Source organism: Montipora capricornis, chromosome 9 (assembly GCF_036669925.1).
Source record: "Montipora capricornis isolate CH-2021 chromosome 9, ASM3666992v2, whole genome shotgun sequence".
Lineage (NCBI taxonomy): Eukaryota > Metazoa > Cnidaria > Anthozoa > Scleractinia > Acroporidae > Montipora > Montipora capricornis.
The window spans coordinates 13,143,655-13,158,654 of record NC_090891.1 but is presented as its reverse complement, the minus strand read 5'-3'; the positions used below and the strand labels follow the sequence as shown (position 1 = coordinate 13,158,654).

At 40.8% G+C, this 15,000-nt stretch overlaps 1 protein-coding gene and 1 long non-coding RNA gene across 5 annotated transcripts in view; one reads left to right on the top strand and one right to left on the bottom strand.

Annotated features, from left to right (window-relative positions):
* The window catches only part of LOC138016671 (uncharacterized), a 310,549-nt gene that overhangs the window by 233,086 nt on the left and 62,463 nt on the right, over positions 1-15,000 (bottom strand). The gene's annotated exons all lie outside the window — the stretch shown is intronic.
* The window catches only part of LOC138016670 (uncharacterized), a 171,002-nt gene that overhangs the window by 119,015 nt on the left and 36,987 nt on the right, over positions 1-15,000 (top strand). For all 4 annotated transcript variants that reach the window (XM_068863857.1, XM_068863856.1, XM_068863859.1 and 1 more), the window contains 2 exons: positions 3,316-3,378; positions 7,746-7,842. In XM_068863857.1, coding sequence (XP_068719958.1) covers positions 3,316-3,378; positions 7,746-7,842 — 160 coding nt within the window. The remainder of the gene's footprint in view (positions 1-3,315; positions 3,379-7,745; positions 7,843-15,000) is intronic.

Below are 15,000 nucleotides of genomic sequence, written 5' to 3'. Positions count from 1 at the left end.
TGTTGAGCACAAACATATTGCCAGACAAAGAACCGAAAAGAAACGTAAAGAAAACACAAGGAAACGTAAATATTTACAACCGAAGGTTTTGAAGGGAGTATTTTTTCTAGTTGCAAGCAAGTCCCACGGCCTATGAATGTGAAATACGATATATTTGTCCACCAATTAATTGGATTTTTTTAGACAATCTTGGCAGTACTATGTTACCACCACCGAGTTGAACATGAAAGCAAAGGAGGTCCAGGCTGGGGCATTGTGCACTGTTATGGGAAAATACTGTGTTCAAGTTATGAACAGCCTTACTACCTTTACTGAAGAAGATAAGAAAGACCCCCAAGAAGATTTTGTCTGCGTTAGGTGATCATTTTTTGCTTCAAAAACATTTCTTGTTCGAAAGAGTTAATTTGAAATGAGAAATCAATATGAACATGAAACAATTGATCAATATCTTTTACGTATGCGCCAGTTCGCAGAGTCTTGTGATTTTAAAAGCCTTTGTGAGAGTTTAATTCGTGACAGACTAATTACTGGCACTCGAGAGTCATCCACTCGTGCCCGCACTCATGGAGCGCCCAGTTTCAGAGTTAACTAGGTGCATTGAAGCCCTTAGAGCCAGTGAGTTGTCAAGAGTCCAAAAAGAGCATCTTAAGGATACAGTACTTAAATTTTCCCTGACAGTTTACGTAACCAGTAGAAATAATTCTTCTAAGGACAAGCGCAACCGGAGTGGTCAGGCAATTAAGACAAGAAAAGAGAGTCCACAGAAAGGAAATGTAAAATTCCTTGAAAATATTGTGGCAGTAATCAGCCTTTTGATAGAGCCAAGTGCCCTGGTAGAGGCAAGACTTGTCACAAGTGTGGTAAAGAAGGCTATTTCGCTGTGAAGTGTCGAAGTAAGTAAAAACTTTCCCAACCCAACAGCTAAGAAAGTGCACTACACAAGTGGTACACATAGGTTTCTTGAAGTTGGCAATGAATCAGATGACTCAGTTTTCACTGCAGAGCGTTTTGGATTTTTTACTAACAGCTCAGGCAGGTTCACATCAAGGCCCCCCCTTACTTTTCACACGGGGTAAAGTCCCTTAGTTATAATCCAGCAATATGCGGTGCAATGTCCAAAAGAGACCTGTTAAACATTTTGCAGAGTGGTGAAGTACATTTGATGGACGGGTGGTAGAATTACTGGGATCTTACACCTTTACTGCTAGCCTACACTAGTTTCCCATGTTTCCCGCGGACACATAACACCTTAAACATCCATAGCTACGGATCTGTTCTCTTCGTCGAGTACATATAGATTACTTCATGTTTGGTGAGTGCGTACCATTTTTATCCACGAGTTGTGAGGGATCGCGTAAACGAACGAGTGAGCGAAGCGAACGAGTGAGTTTAACGATCCTTCACAACGAGTGAGTAATAATAATCGTACAAACAAGCCAACCATGAAGTAATTTGTTTATTATATAAGTACAGAGATCATAAAGTTAACGCGGTAGGTGTTAATCGAGAGGCTGATCAAACCAGCGATGGTGAACAAAAGTCCTAAACAAATGGCAAAATATTTTTGAAATAAAACTATTTACCTTCCAAACCTCGCTCGAGCACTTTAAGAACTTTTAAAGATCTTCTGAAGTATTTTGTGGAGAAAACTAAGCAATAAAAGATCAAAAACTTTGAAAATCATACACCAGTCGGCCGCCATGTTTACAAATTTCACTCCTGCTGTCAATGCACAGGCCACTCGCGCCAAAGTTCAACATAATATTAGCCAATCAAAAGGCTGATACGACAATTAACATCGTATGTCATTTATATTTCATCACGGAAGTGTACGTAAATCTATACACCTCGATAATAAAGTTGTATCTTTCCTCCATCAGCATTCATTCTCCATTTGTAATTCCCCCTGCCCTTGTCTTTCTTGCTCATGATAGTAACAGAGTTATTTTCGCCCTGCAGGTTTGCTCCTTTCAGCCATTTAGATGCTGTTTGGTCAAATGAATCCTTAATGTAGATAAAGATAGTTCAACAATACCACTGCGTAATGGAACAAGCGGCAAAAAAGCGATTAAGACAAATTGAAGTTTCGCTCATTTAATTTCGCAGCTTTGTTTGTCACTTAGCGTCCTTGGTTGCCGTGACTTGTAAGATATCTATAATATCTCTCGGATACGGCCTCCTAAATCAAGCAATCACAGCGCGCATACTATCTGAGAGATATAAGAAAGTGCTGTATGTACTCTTGAAGAGCAGTCAATGTTATTTTTGTTCTTAAGAATTGTTACCCTGTAGCAGCGTTTATGGAAATGATCTGTTTCTATCAGCGTTTTAATGGTAAATAAAGCATGCAAGCATAAACCCCTTTAATTCCCTGAATTAATTTATTTTAGCATCTCGCAAATTCAGAGGAAGCTGTACATTAATTTTTCATGTTCTCACAGTAACAATCATTTTAATTTGTATTCGACGTATTAGCATATGTTTGACTGGTGGAAAGTCTAGTTCCTAATGTTTCGGGTGAAAAAAATCGCCCCCTAAAATATTCGGACGCTATTTATAACGTCTACAACATTCACCAAAATTTGTTACAGGATAGGAGTATATTTTAAAACAACGTTTCCTGAAAATTTCGTGGAAAAAAGGGCTACTACGTAAGCTCCAGTTTTCGATGTAACCTGTTACGATTGACAAGACTTTTGGTCAAGACTAAATAGCCACCTAGAAACTTCTATAGCCATGACGTTCCCCGAACAGAGAAATATTTCGTGGAAAAGCTCCAAACTCACTAAATGAGCTTTTAGAGCGCTGTATGTAACATTGTAAGCAAATTTAGGTAAAATTCAAGCGATTCCATCTTTAGGTGCGCCAGAATGTACATTTCAAAATACTAATCACGGCTTCAGAGATTGTTTAATTCTACCTTCAAACTTTACTGAAAGTGCTTTTGAATCGGGGCATGAATTTGTCATATTTTCAAGAGGGAAAATACAAAGTAGAGTAAGGGCATCGTGGACCCGTCTGATGTAACTGAATTTATCAGCACGGCTGGATTTAGTCCTTATCTCGTGTATCTGAACGAATGAGCAAACAATTAGATCCAAATAAAACGTTTGTGTAACGTTTTGCATAATTTTGTTTTGACCGAGGACAGTCTTGGCTCACTTGCGCACCCCCTCCCCCTCCCCAAAACAAAAAACAAAAAAAAAAAAAGCGACACTCTGTTCGCGCGTTGGGCTCTTGAATGTCCCCTCTTAAGTACTTGAAGGATCAATTCAATATTGTCTCAAAGTAAATGTTGACAAAATTGTTTTTTAGGGCAAATTTAATTACACCATCCATTTGCAAAAGGAGTGTTCCAGATTTAACTACTCAATCAAGGTATGTAAAAGAACCCACACTGTGTCATTTTTTGGGGTTTCGATATTCAAAACAAACCTTCGACGTGTAAGTTTGCTAAGAACCTATTTTATTGGCCATAAAGTGGTATGTAATGCACGTACCGATCATTTATCGAACGGTCCCTCCAAGATTTTTAAAGTAATTGTCTCTAACATGAAAAAGACAATTAGCAATATACATGTAAAAGTGTCAAAACAAGTTCAAAAGGAAAAGTCTTCACTTCCAATTGTCGCTCGTGACTGCTTAATTAAGCTCCCGAATTTACCGAGTTTTGGGAATGATTTCCGTACAGGCCCGGACTTCATCATGCATGCAGAATAAATTAATTATGCATTCGCACTAGGGAATCGAATATATAAAAGGCTAATTTATACTTACAGGATGAATAAAAACTGATCTCATTTTCTGTCCCCATCGCTCCCTCTCCCTTTCTCTCCTCCCTATATTTTATGTATATAGTTATTTATTACAATTTATGGCATACAAAAACAGAGGCCAAGGGATGAAATGAAAAAGAGTCAAGGACCCCATATTAAAACAAATCACCAATGGTACCATAATGAAAATAATAATACGAATTAAATTATGTTAATAATAAATATTAAATGTTGTAACAATAAGAACACTAAAAGAATGTACTTACTAATCCATCAAAAAGACTTTTTGAAATAATTCACACTTGTTGCCTCACGGAGGGAAGTTCCATGTTCCCACAGCTCTATAAAAATAACTATATTTATTTTTTTCTCAGTGCGCGAACTGGCGGAGTTCTGCGAATCCTGTGATGTGATTTGCTGTGGGTGCGGGAGGAACTTTTCTATCTTGCCCGCCAACCCGGGCGGAATCGTAGCCCTGGTTGGGTGAGCAGTTCTCAGTCTTTAAGATAAATTTTCAATGCTCTTTTTTGGTGTAAGGGGACCATATAAGAGAGCAGTATTCTAAATTGGACACGTACAAGAGTTGAGTAGAGAGTTCTCACGTTCTTGCGATCATCAAAATCTCTGCAAGTTCTTTTAATAAGTCGCAACATCCTGTTTGCTTTGGCCACTACCTTGTGTATGTGCAAATTCCATCGCAAGTGCTGATCAGTAGGCTCGATTACCAGCCGCTGTTTCGGGAAATGAGCTAGCGCTCACTCCCGAAATCTCGGCTGGACGCGTGAGGTGAGCCATTGTTAATCTCCGCCAATCAGAAACTCGCCTGTACAAATCCGTCTGGCATAAATTATATGTTTTGGCTGCGAAGGTATTCTTTGACCCGGCCTGTTCGAGGTTTACAGTGATTTAAGATAGGAAACATCAAAGATTGCGACAACGAAAAGTGTTCGAGAAGCTGGAGAATGGGAATTGTGTCGTTTTCTACCGCCTGAGTTCGCAAACTTCACTGATTTTCCAGTTGGCGCCAAGGTCAAAATACGGTTTTCAAATCCATTGCTATTGCAATTTTCTCCTCATACTTCGCTAATGTAAGAGCAAGTAAAATTCCTAAAGATCAATTGAAAGTACTGCTGAGTTTATTGCTGGCAAAAACGAGGGGGCCGATGAGGTCGACTGAGAGCTATAGCAGCCGACGATTTCGTTGATGATTCGCCGGTTGAATTCAAAGTCACATCGATCATTTAACCACAAAGTCAATCTCGTATCATCTGGAAACTTCGCACAGACGTTTTAAGCACTGTTATGTAATTTCTGTTTTCTTAAAATCAGTGTTTTTGGGATGTCTAATGCTATTTCCCCGCAACTATTGACTTCGCATAAATTATATTTTGAATTTACGTCACAGACACAATCTATCGCTCACGCGTCCAGCCGTCTCTTCTCGGGGAGGATACCCGAACTCGAGTGAGCGGCGGAAATCAAGCCTAGCTGATCAGTGGTTATTCCTAAATCTTGGAATTCATTGACCTTCTCCAGAACTGAGTTGTTTGAAAAGAAATTTGAAGCAAAAGGTTCTTTCTTCTTCGTAATTCGCATTATTTTACATTTCTTTACAATAAAATCCATAAAATTGCGCGAGCTCTAGTGATAAAGGTTATCCAAATCTCCCTGAAACAATTTTTGATCTGAAGCAGAGTCAATGATCCTTGCACCTTTTAAAGTCATCTGTTTAGAGGGCGATGGTATTTCCAGGAAGTACAGCAGCTGGGAGATAACTAATGAAGATAACGAAGAACAGTGGACCTAAACGAGAACCTTGCGGAACGCCAGAAGAAACATCTGACCAGGATGGCAAGACACCATCCAAAACCACGCTTTGTTGCAGTTGGCTTAATTCGATTTCACACCATTGTAAGAGCCAGAGATTCCAAAGCCCCTGTGACAAAGCTTTTGCAGTAAAACTGGGCAACTAACCCTGTCATAGGCCTTTGAGAAGTTCAGAGAAGTCCTTTCTTCTTTGCCCACATCGCTCATACCGTTGCTCCTTCTCGTCCCAGCTTTCCTCTAATGTCACTCGCAGCTTGCCTTGAACTCCGACTCACTGTAAACCACTGGACAGCTAACGTGTCAAGTTCCTAAGTCATACCTTGTTTATGATATTTAAATTGAAATCTCGCAGACTATTTATATAACGATGGTAAGTATACACGTGACATGCCGAGCACCTACACTCAAACCTACAACTCGTAGGTTACCGATCGGAAATACCTGTTTTATTACTCTTGAAACAACCCCATCCCTTTAATAATGCTAACCCTAACACTAATTACGACTAAAGGCATTGTTTAGGAGTTAAGGTTAGTCACCGTGATAGTTTTAGCTTTATCCAGTATTGCTGTGGTCTGTGACCTGCTTTTTCTTCATGCCCCATTTCCATTATTAAAGCTAACGCTCACATGGTTCATATGGGGTAGAAAACTAACACTTCACATTACACTCTAATCCGTTAAGTCAGTTCAAATATAAGTGCTAACGTTTGCAAAAACGTAATCCTTCCTTTTATTTGGTCTGTTTGTTATGTAGAAGAATCTGAACCATATGACATCGATTGCTTGAAACTCCACTTTTTTCACTTATTCTAAAATTGAAAAGTGGCTAAACCTGCAGGAAAAGTGCCAAAATTGCAGGAAAAAATGTTCAATATTCCGTATTTCAGTCAAAAGTTCTACCGGTTTTTGTAAAGTCCATATAGCCTTAAAAAAAAAGAAGCCTATAAGGGGGTGTTTACATGATACCGGTACGAGTTTCATTCTGGTACGAGTTCATCCCGGTTCTTACTTATCGCTCTGTATTTGTTTACATGATACCGGTGAAAAATCTCATACCAGTACAACTCATACCGGTATGAGTTCATCCCGGTAGTTGTACCGGATCGAAATTCTCATAACGGCATGAAAAGTTATACCGGTATCATGTAAACACTACATTGACTCCCATTCCGGTACGAGTCGTCAAGTCGTGGTGGACTGGGACTATTGACGCATGCGTTGTATTTCTAGATGGCGTCCGGTAATCGATGGTCATCCCTGTGTCAATATTTGTGTCGTCCATGTAAACGCGGTATGAAATTGACAACTCGTACGAGAATGAAACTCGTACCGGTATCATGTAAACACCCCCTAAGAAGAAAGAACAAAGCGCCACAGTCCCAAAGGATATCTATTGTTATCGCTATTGTTTCTTGAAGCAAAGGAGAGTATGCATAATGAGGGACCTGTGCGGAAATCTTGCCAAGTTTTGTTCTACCACATTCATGGTGTACGTTCCCACCCAATTTGGTTGGCAAAAGATGAGATAAATATATTAATTTCGTTTTTTTCAGGCTGTGAAGTAAGGCCTCTTTGTTTTTAAAATTACAGTTCAAGCTAAGTGGTGGTGCTGCACACTCGTTTGCAAAGATAATGATTTAAATGATATATAATGATATTAATAGTGATAATAATCACTTCATTAGAGTCTCAAGCTCATCTAAGTGGTATTTTGCAGCACAATCCTCGAACTCTGAATAGATGGTTTGCAACCAGACACTGAAAACAATGATGCCATGTACCATTGCTGGTGGACGAATGAGCTAATGAGAGATCTTTTGTTTTTGTCCACCAACATGGCGGCGATGACCTCACGTGAAAAACCACCTTTATGTACTGTCGCGATAAAGACTTCCTCCATACTTTATCAAAATCAGGTTAACTGGTTGCCAGAATTTTATATTCATTTTAACCCCACTGAAGCTATTGCAGGGTTCTGTATGTTTTGAATGATAAACTGAACGTACTCCATCATGCGCGATGTTCGTTTTATGCTATCCTCAACAATTTATTCAATTTTCGGATTTATCTTGAGTTCTTTTCTCCATTTAACAACGCTTTGTACTGATCCTGGTATTTTTATTTTGGTATTAATTCATAGGTGGATGGTAAAAGCAACACAACTGAATGGACCAAAACTTCAAAGTTAACAATACTTATCCCAATAACACTACCAATACAGCAGCATCCTGGCCCAGGTTTGTTTATCGTGATATGTGATTGAACGTCAGTACTCTCCCCGATTCGAACAGCTTGGCTCTGTCATATTGCCTCACCACTTCCATAAAAGGATCATCGCTTCTGATTATCATATGATGACCCGAGCCTGTATTTGTTGAGTACACACTCAATGAAATTCATAGACGGCCCTCGACATTGTTCTTTATCTTTTTCTTGTATAAGGCGCTCATTTGTAGTTCGCTGATGTAACAACCGTAAAGCCCATACTTTATTCTTCTAGGTCCAATGGACGTTGGATACTGTCTAGCGGTTTACAACTTGATGCAAAAATCCGTGTTGTCGTAACTGTAATTTATGGAATATTCAATGCCTTAGTTCTCTGTCAGCTCCCTGATAAATGAACCTCTTAAGGTTCTTTAGTCGTATGCAAGAGAAATAGCAAGGAAACGGAAAGTCCAGCGTCGACGTTTCACCTAAACCGGAATTAACCCAAGTAAAATCACGTGACTTGTAGACTTGGACGGATTAGTCCGATATTAAACTGGAAAACCATAGTTTAGAAACACACAATCACACCGACCGTTGAAAAGATTTAAAGAATTATCCTCGATTTCCTCTGGGAGAGTACGAAAATAAAGACAAAAATATATTGCAGGAAAGAAACACGGCAGCTTGAAAATGCTTTTTTGGAACTGATGGAAGGATCACTTAAAATAGCCTGGATCAAACCTTTTTTTTTTGTAATCTACAAGCAATTGCAAAAAGGTTGAGACACTAAATGAAAAATTCACCTCTTCTTCCTAAAACCCCTCTTCCAGTTCATAAGAAAGGTCCCAATGCCCCTCCTTCCCCTCCCCTTTTTCAATGTTGATGCACTTTAGTTTGAGTGCCAAGTGGAAATGGAAACAACTTTGCTTGGGTTGGGGGGGGGGGGGGAGGGGGTTGGGGACGCGTTGACTTGAATGACACGCATTGTACGGTTATTAACACTGAGTGTCTGAACCCTCTTTGCAATTGCTTGTAGTAATGCCTCTTGGAAAATAATTCCGAATCATGCAACTACAAGTGCAATTATGACTGTAATTTGATCAATTTGGAAATCTCCCTGAATTCTATCGCACCATTTTATAGACTCGCAGCATTTTAAGTCATCAGATGATGTCGAGGATGGAAAGCCAATCTTTATAGGGTCCTGGTTCCAAACGGGAATTTTTCTCTTGGTGGCTTAATAGGAAGTCCAATCTCTAACCTCTTTTTACTATGTTTTATGGACTCATGACAGCTATTCCATTTCAGTGGAAGGAGGCAATCCGGAAGATAGCGTCTAGTAATTACACAGTCGAATCTGCCTCTCCATTATTATACAAGCTCTTTTCAACTAAAATGGCAAATGCTGTCTTGCTTAACAGATCCTATGCACCTCCGACCGCTGAAACTAAGATCTTACGCTATCGATGGACCACAGGGGGCCCACACAATCGGATGTGTAGCCGATTGTTATTTTATAGTAAATGTACTAGATTTACCGTTTGCTTCACCCATAGCGATATATCGTTAACTATGTATGTAAATCAATGATAAATAAACGTTGAATTACCTTACCTGTGGTTTATATTCGTCCTTTTACCTCATAAGCGGTTTTTTGAGCAATTTTGAATGAATTTGAGTTTGCCGTTGACTGTTTCTTATATGTGGAACAGTCAACGGCAAACTCAAATTCATTCAAAATCGCTCAAAAAACCGCTTATGAGGTAAAAGGACGAATATAAACCACAGGTAAGGTAATTCAACGTTTATTTATCATTGATTTACATACATAGTTAACGATATATCGCTATGGGTGAAGCAAACGGTAAATCCAGTACATTTACTATAAAATAACAATCGGCTGCACATCCGATTGTGTGGGCTCCCTGTGGATGGACTAACAACAACGAAGGAAGGAATGAATGAAAGTTTATTTGCAACACAATTAATAACTGCGAGGATTATAGCACACCAACATAATTTGGGACAAGGCCATTTAAGAATGAATGTTAAAAAGTGGCTTAGAAATAACAAATTTAAGAATCTTAAGAACGTGGATTGGACAGAGGGCTTCAAAAATCAACAGTTGATTTAGTGGGATCGGCTATTCATCGACTTACAAGTTGAGTTGAATTTGAGTTGAGTTAAGATTGAATTACAGTTTTTGGCGTTTTTCGCAATTAAAAGTAATAAATATCCAGTACAAGTCACTTCGAAAACTGTTTTCTCCGCTTTGAAGATATATTCCCATAAAATTTTTCAAAATGACATGGCTTTCCAATGATCGAAAAATCTTATCATTATTACACCTTTCACGGCATCATTCTCGTTCCTGCTCTTAAGTCTTTCGACGTCAAAACGATGTCTTCGTAGAAGTATAAATGGGCTTTATTGTTAAGCTAGTTAAAGCCGGCCCGGCGGCTAAACGATGGACCGTATTTGTCGTCCGGCATCATGGTCGATCATCACAAGAACGCCGCAAACGAAAGAGGAAAACATCTGACGAAGCGAGCCCGCATTACGCTTTTTGCTTTTTGCTAAGAACTAGTGCATCGACACGATTGTCATGTTTGCTACCCACCGACGTTTTGTAATGTTGGCAGTCAGACGTGCCGAGCATTCAAACGTGGGAAATTCTTGAATCAGCCACACCTGCCGGAAAACCATTTCATTGCAAAATGGAGAAAGACAAGATGTTGAAAGTAATGCTTGATTGTTTCGCCTGGCCTTAATGGCATTATACTTTTCTTTTAAGTGCTGTGATTCGCATTGTTTTTCGAAATCTATACTGGCCCCTTTTTAAAATATGAGTTGTTACTTATCAGTAAAACACTATGAAATGAAGTTTGTTTCGTTCACCTTCTGTTTTCCGTTTCTACATGGTAGGACTTGGAATCTTTGCGCAGTTCGGGTTCTGGTTCTCACGCTATGAAATGTTAATAGTTAACCACAGAGTCGTTGCCAAGAGTTCCAAGTGGCGATCTTTAATTGTTAATATATTAAAAATCGTCTGTCTGGATCCCTACTCAACTGGTTAAAAAACGTCTATAAAGAAGTTTTTAAATCTGAGTATTGAAACTGAAAGTATGTCTATGATCTGTACAAATCACGATAGACATTTATTTCTGTCCTCACTTATACCATCCTGAAACTTGCACCGCTTTAAATCATGTTGCATATGGCAGTTTACCGTTATTTCGCATTATTTATTTATGCACTTGTTAATTTAGTTTTTCGTGCAGCCACGGTTTGTTATGTTTTTTAAGTACATAAATGGCACTGGAAAAAGCTGCAGCACTCTGTTTGGCAGCAGGTCAGATAGCACCGGCCATAGTTAGGCGTATCACTCTCGGCCAGGGACACCCTCAAGGGTTCCCCGCAATGGCAGTGGTAGGGTCACTCAGCAGTGTCTGGGTGGAGTTGACGGTACAGAGCTTCTATCAAAGCGAAAACCCCAAGGGCGTCATTCCCAGCTCTTGCCGTTTTGTTGTTTGGCTTGGATCAACAGTGGGTGGCAGATTTGGTGGAGGTGCAGCATTTGGCCAAGTACAATCTAGGAAGCCATTGCATTATCCAAATATGCCAGGGCACAACCGCTCAAGAAAAGGGACGGGAACTTAAAAAACTTAAATGTTGAAAGCCTTTGAAAAAATCTTGAAGTGGCACACAGTGCCTCATGCAATTGCAGAGGGATAGCGTACCCTTCATGTGTACTCGGATGTAGGAGTTAGCAGCATTGTGGGGAGTCAAGTCACTGACTTGGTACTAGAAATGCAGGACAAGAAAGAAGGGAAAGGCACAGTGTATTTTGAACCGTTGCAGGTGCAATACATGTATATCCAAGTGGTGGAAACATAAGTCTTTGAAATGAATAGAAAGCTCATTCGGTTTGGTAAAGGACATACCATCCTAACCCTGCATTTAAAACGGATAGCATAAAAAGGAGATCCGAGCCTATGGTATGATGAAAACGATGCGTGGAGGCAGTTTGAGAGGGTACAGCCCCAGCAATCAAGTTGGGAGGGTCCAGGGTGGCGAGATTTTGTCGACAGACAAAGACATTTTGCAAGAAGGACTCCAAGACTTCAGTGGCACACCTGTGATTGAAAAAAAGTGATGGCGGGAACCTAGCTGATGGCGAAACACTTTACCCTATGACCAACTTGGCGCACACCCTCATCAAACAACTGACAATTCACATGAACGGGACCCTCATCAGCCCAAAGGCAGACACATATGCGTACAGGGCGTATTTGGAGACCCTAGTCAACTATGATCAGCAAGAAGCCAACAGTTTGCTGAGACCCCAGAGTTCGTTCCTCTACTACAGTGATGGCCAAAATAGATTGAACTTTGCCACACCTCTGAAAGCCAACGACACCAATGATGGGGCCCCACACGCCGACTATACTGCACTCACAGCTATCAAGAAAGCAGCGTTGCAACTTTCCAAACTCGAGCACGTCCATTATCGTGCAGATGTGTCTAGAACCCTAATCTTCAAACTCTGAGATTCTCCACTTGGGCAAACTCGTGTGAAATTGAAGATTCGGTTCTTTTACAATGCTGCGGCACGACATTTTTTTTCTGAATGGTGTGGGTCTAGCAGGAAGTTGGCAAGAGGATGACATCAAGATGAGCTTCCATGTATGCCAACTGAGATTGTCTTCTCCCTTGTCCAAGACCTTGGAAGAAGCCAGAGACTATCCTGAGAAGCAAGAAGTTGCTAGGTATCCCTCGGCGAGAAGTGAATCCGTGTATTTTCTCTAGTTAATTAGTTGGATTTTGACGAGGGAAATCTCTTTCAAGGCTGAATTCCCGATCAGTTCTTCTGGTAGGGTTGCTATACACTAATCCCTTTTCCTTCTTTTGGTCAGCATCAAGTAGTTGGTGAGGGGTGAAGAGTACCCCTTTCAAACACTGGAGTTGAATGCGAACAATTCCCATAAAGGCAGGGAAGGCTACTTTGGATTTGTGCAAGCCAGTGAAGCCTGGAGAAAAGGACAGCCCAGCATGGTGACTCCCGACGTTTGGGAAAGCAACGCGTATATTGTTCATGTCAAACAACGTGGTCAGTGAAGCAGCGAACAGTGATTTATTGAACCCTCGTCAAGACGGAAATGTGTTCATCATCCTTCGTTTGGGAGCAGCCGGTGACCATGTCATCAATGTGGTAATGTTTGCCCAATTTGAAAATGTGCTGGAGATTCATCCATAAGGAGCTGTGACGTACAATGATTGCATACCAAGCAGGGAGTTTGTAGCCACTAACAACCAGCAACTTGTCCACTTGGCACCCCATGACCCCCGTGGTGTTTGTGGCGTAAGTTTAACATAAACCCCAGTGTACTATGGGTAAGGAGCACATGGAATGAGATTAAACATTTGTTGAGTTCATTTTTGGTTCGATCCGTTCTTTCAATGGTTAAATCCGGTTATTACAATTGGCGACAAGGATAGAAACATTTTGATGAGTGCCCTGAAGAGATGTAAGCGATAGTTATGGCAACAAATGATGATCTTCGTGGAATACTGCAATTCGATTGCAAAGGAGATAGCACGAGCGTGGGAACACGATGCAGACGATGGAAAAAAGTTTTCCAATTTTATGTCGATGGTCGAGGAGTTACTGCAGCTACTCGGCAGAAAGCGTTACTATTGCACTGTGCCAGTATGGATGTCCAAGAAGTGTTTGAGACTCTGACCGATCCTGATGTACCCGCAGGTGAAACCGTCAACGACTATAAAGCTGCGCTGTCAAAACTTGATGCATATTTTACACCACAAGTAAACATATCATACGAGCGTCACTTTTTTCGCCAGATGAAGAAAGGGGAACACGAAACAGTAGATCAATTTGTAGTACGGCTCAGCAATCAGGCTGGGAATTGTGAGTTAGGAGATTCAACGAATGAGCAAATACGGGATCACAACTACCACTCGAGGTGATTTACTCAAGTAAATCACGGCCCTCTGCAAGAAGTGAACGTTGGGTTCTGAGGCTCCAGCCGTATGAGACCACCTTTAAATACAGACCAGGTCCACAGAATGTAGCTGATGCATTGTCATGCCTAAACCAGTACCCCCCAGTCGAAAACGGTCATTCCAAGAAAACTCCGAAAGCAAGTTTCGGATCTCGCACATGAGGGGAATCAAGGAATAGTAAAGACCAAACATGGTGGCATGGCATACACCGAAAAGTGGAGCAGCGGTGCATGAATGCCAACTGGTCAGCAAGTAGTTACCACCAGAACCAATGAAGAGAACTGAACTACCCACTCAACCTTGGCAAGACCATTGTGGCAGCTGATTTGCTAGGACGTCTTCCTACGAGCGACTACCTATTAGTTGTGGTGGATTATTATAGCCGTTTTTTCGAAGTAGCGGTGACCAAGTCAGTGACAACAAGTAAAATGATAAGCTGGATCCCTATGACTTTAAAAACCGATAATGGGCCACAATTAGCCCCAGACAAATTTGAAACTTACATCAAGGACAATAACATTGAGCACAGAACATCAACACCATTATGGCCGCAGGCAAACGGCGAAGTAGAAAGACAGAATTGTAGCTTACTGAAAGAGATGCGGGTCACCCATGCTGAAGGACGTGATTGGCGAAATGAGCTGCCTAGCTTCTTGCTTAGTAACAGAAGCACACCCCATACAACTACGGGCGAGAGTCCGGCCAAACTTCTATTCGGGCGGGAGATTCGGTCAAAATTACCTGGTGTGGATGATTTCTGCGTAGTCAGTAAAGAAACTGAATTTCTAGACAGAGATATGAAAGGAAACAGAAAGGGAACGATTATGCTCACAATCAAAGATCTGCCAAGGAAACACACCTCACGGGAAGGGAGACAAAGTTCTTCTTCAGAAACCCAAGTTTTAGATGTATGTTAGCAGCTTGGCCTTAGGCAATGAGACCATAGGAAATATAGGGTTCAATTAAGGAGCGGTATACCGTAAAATTCGGAAAATACGCCCCTCCGTGTATAAGCCCCTCCAAATATACGCCCCCCAAAGAGGCAACGCAAAAAACCCTCCGTTAAATCGCCCATCCAAATATAAGCCCCCCGGGAGCTTGTACTTGGAAAATTGCCCTCAAATACAAAGTAAAGCGAAGCAAAAACGGTAAATTTACTTCCA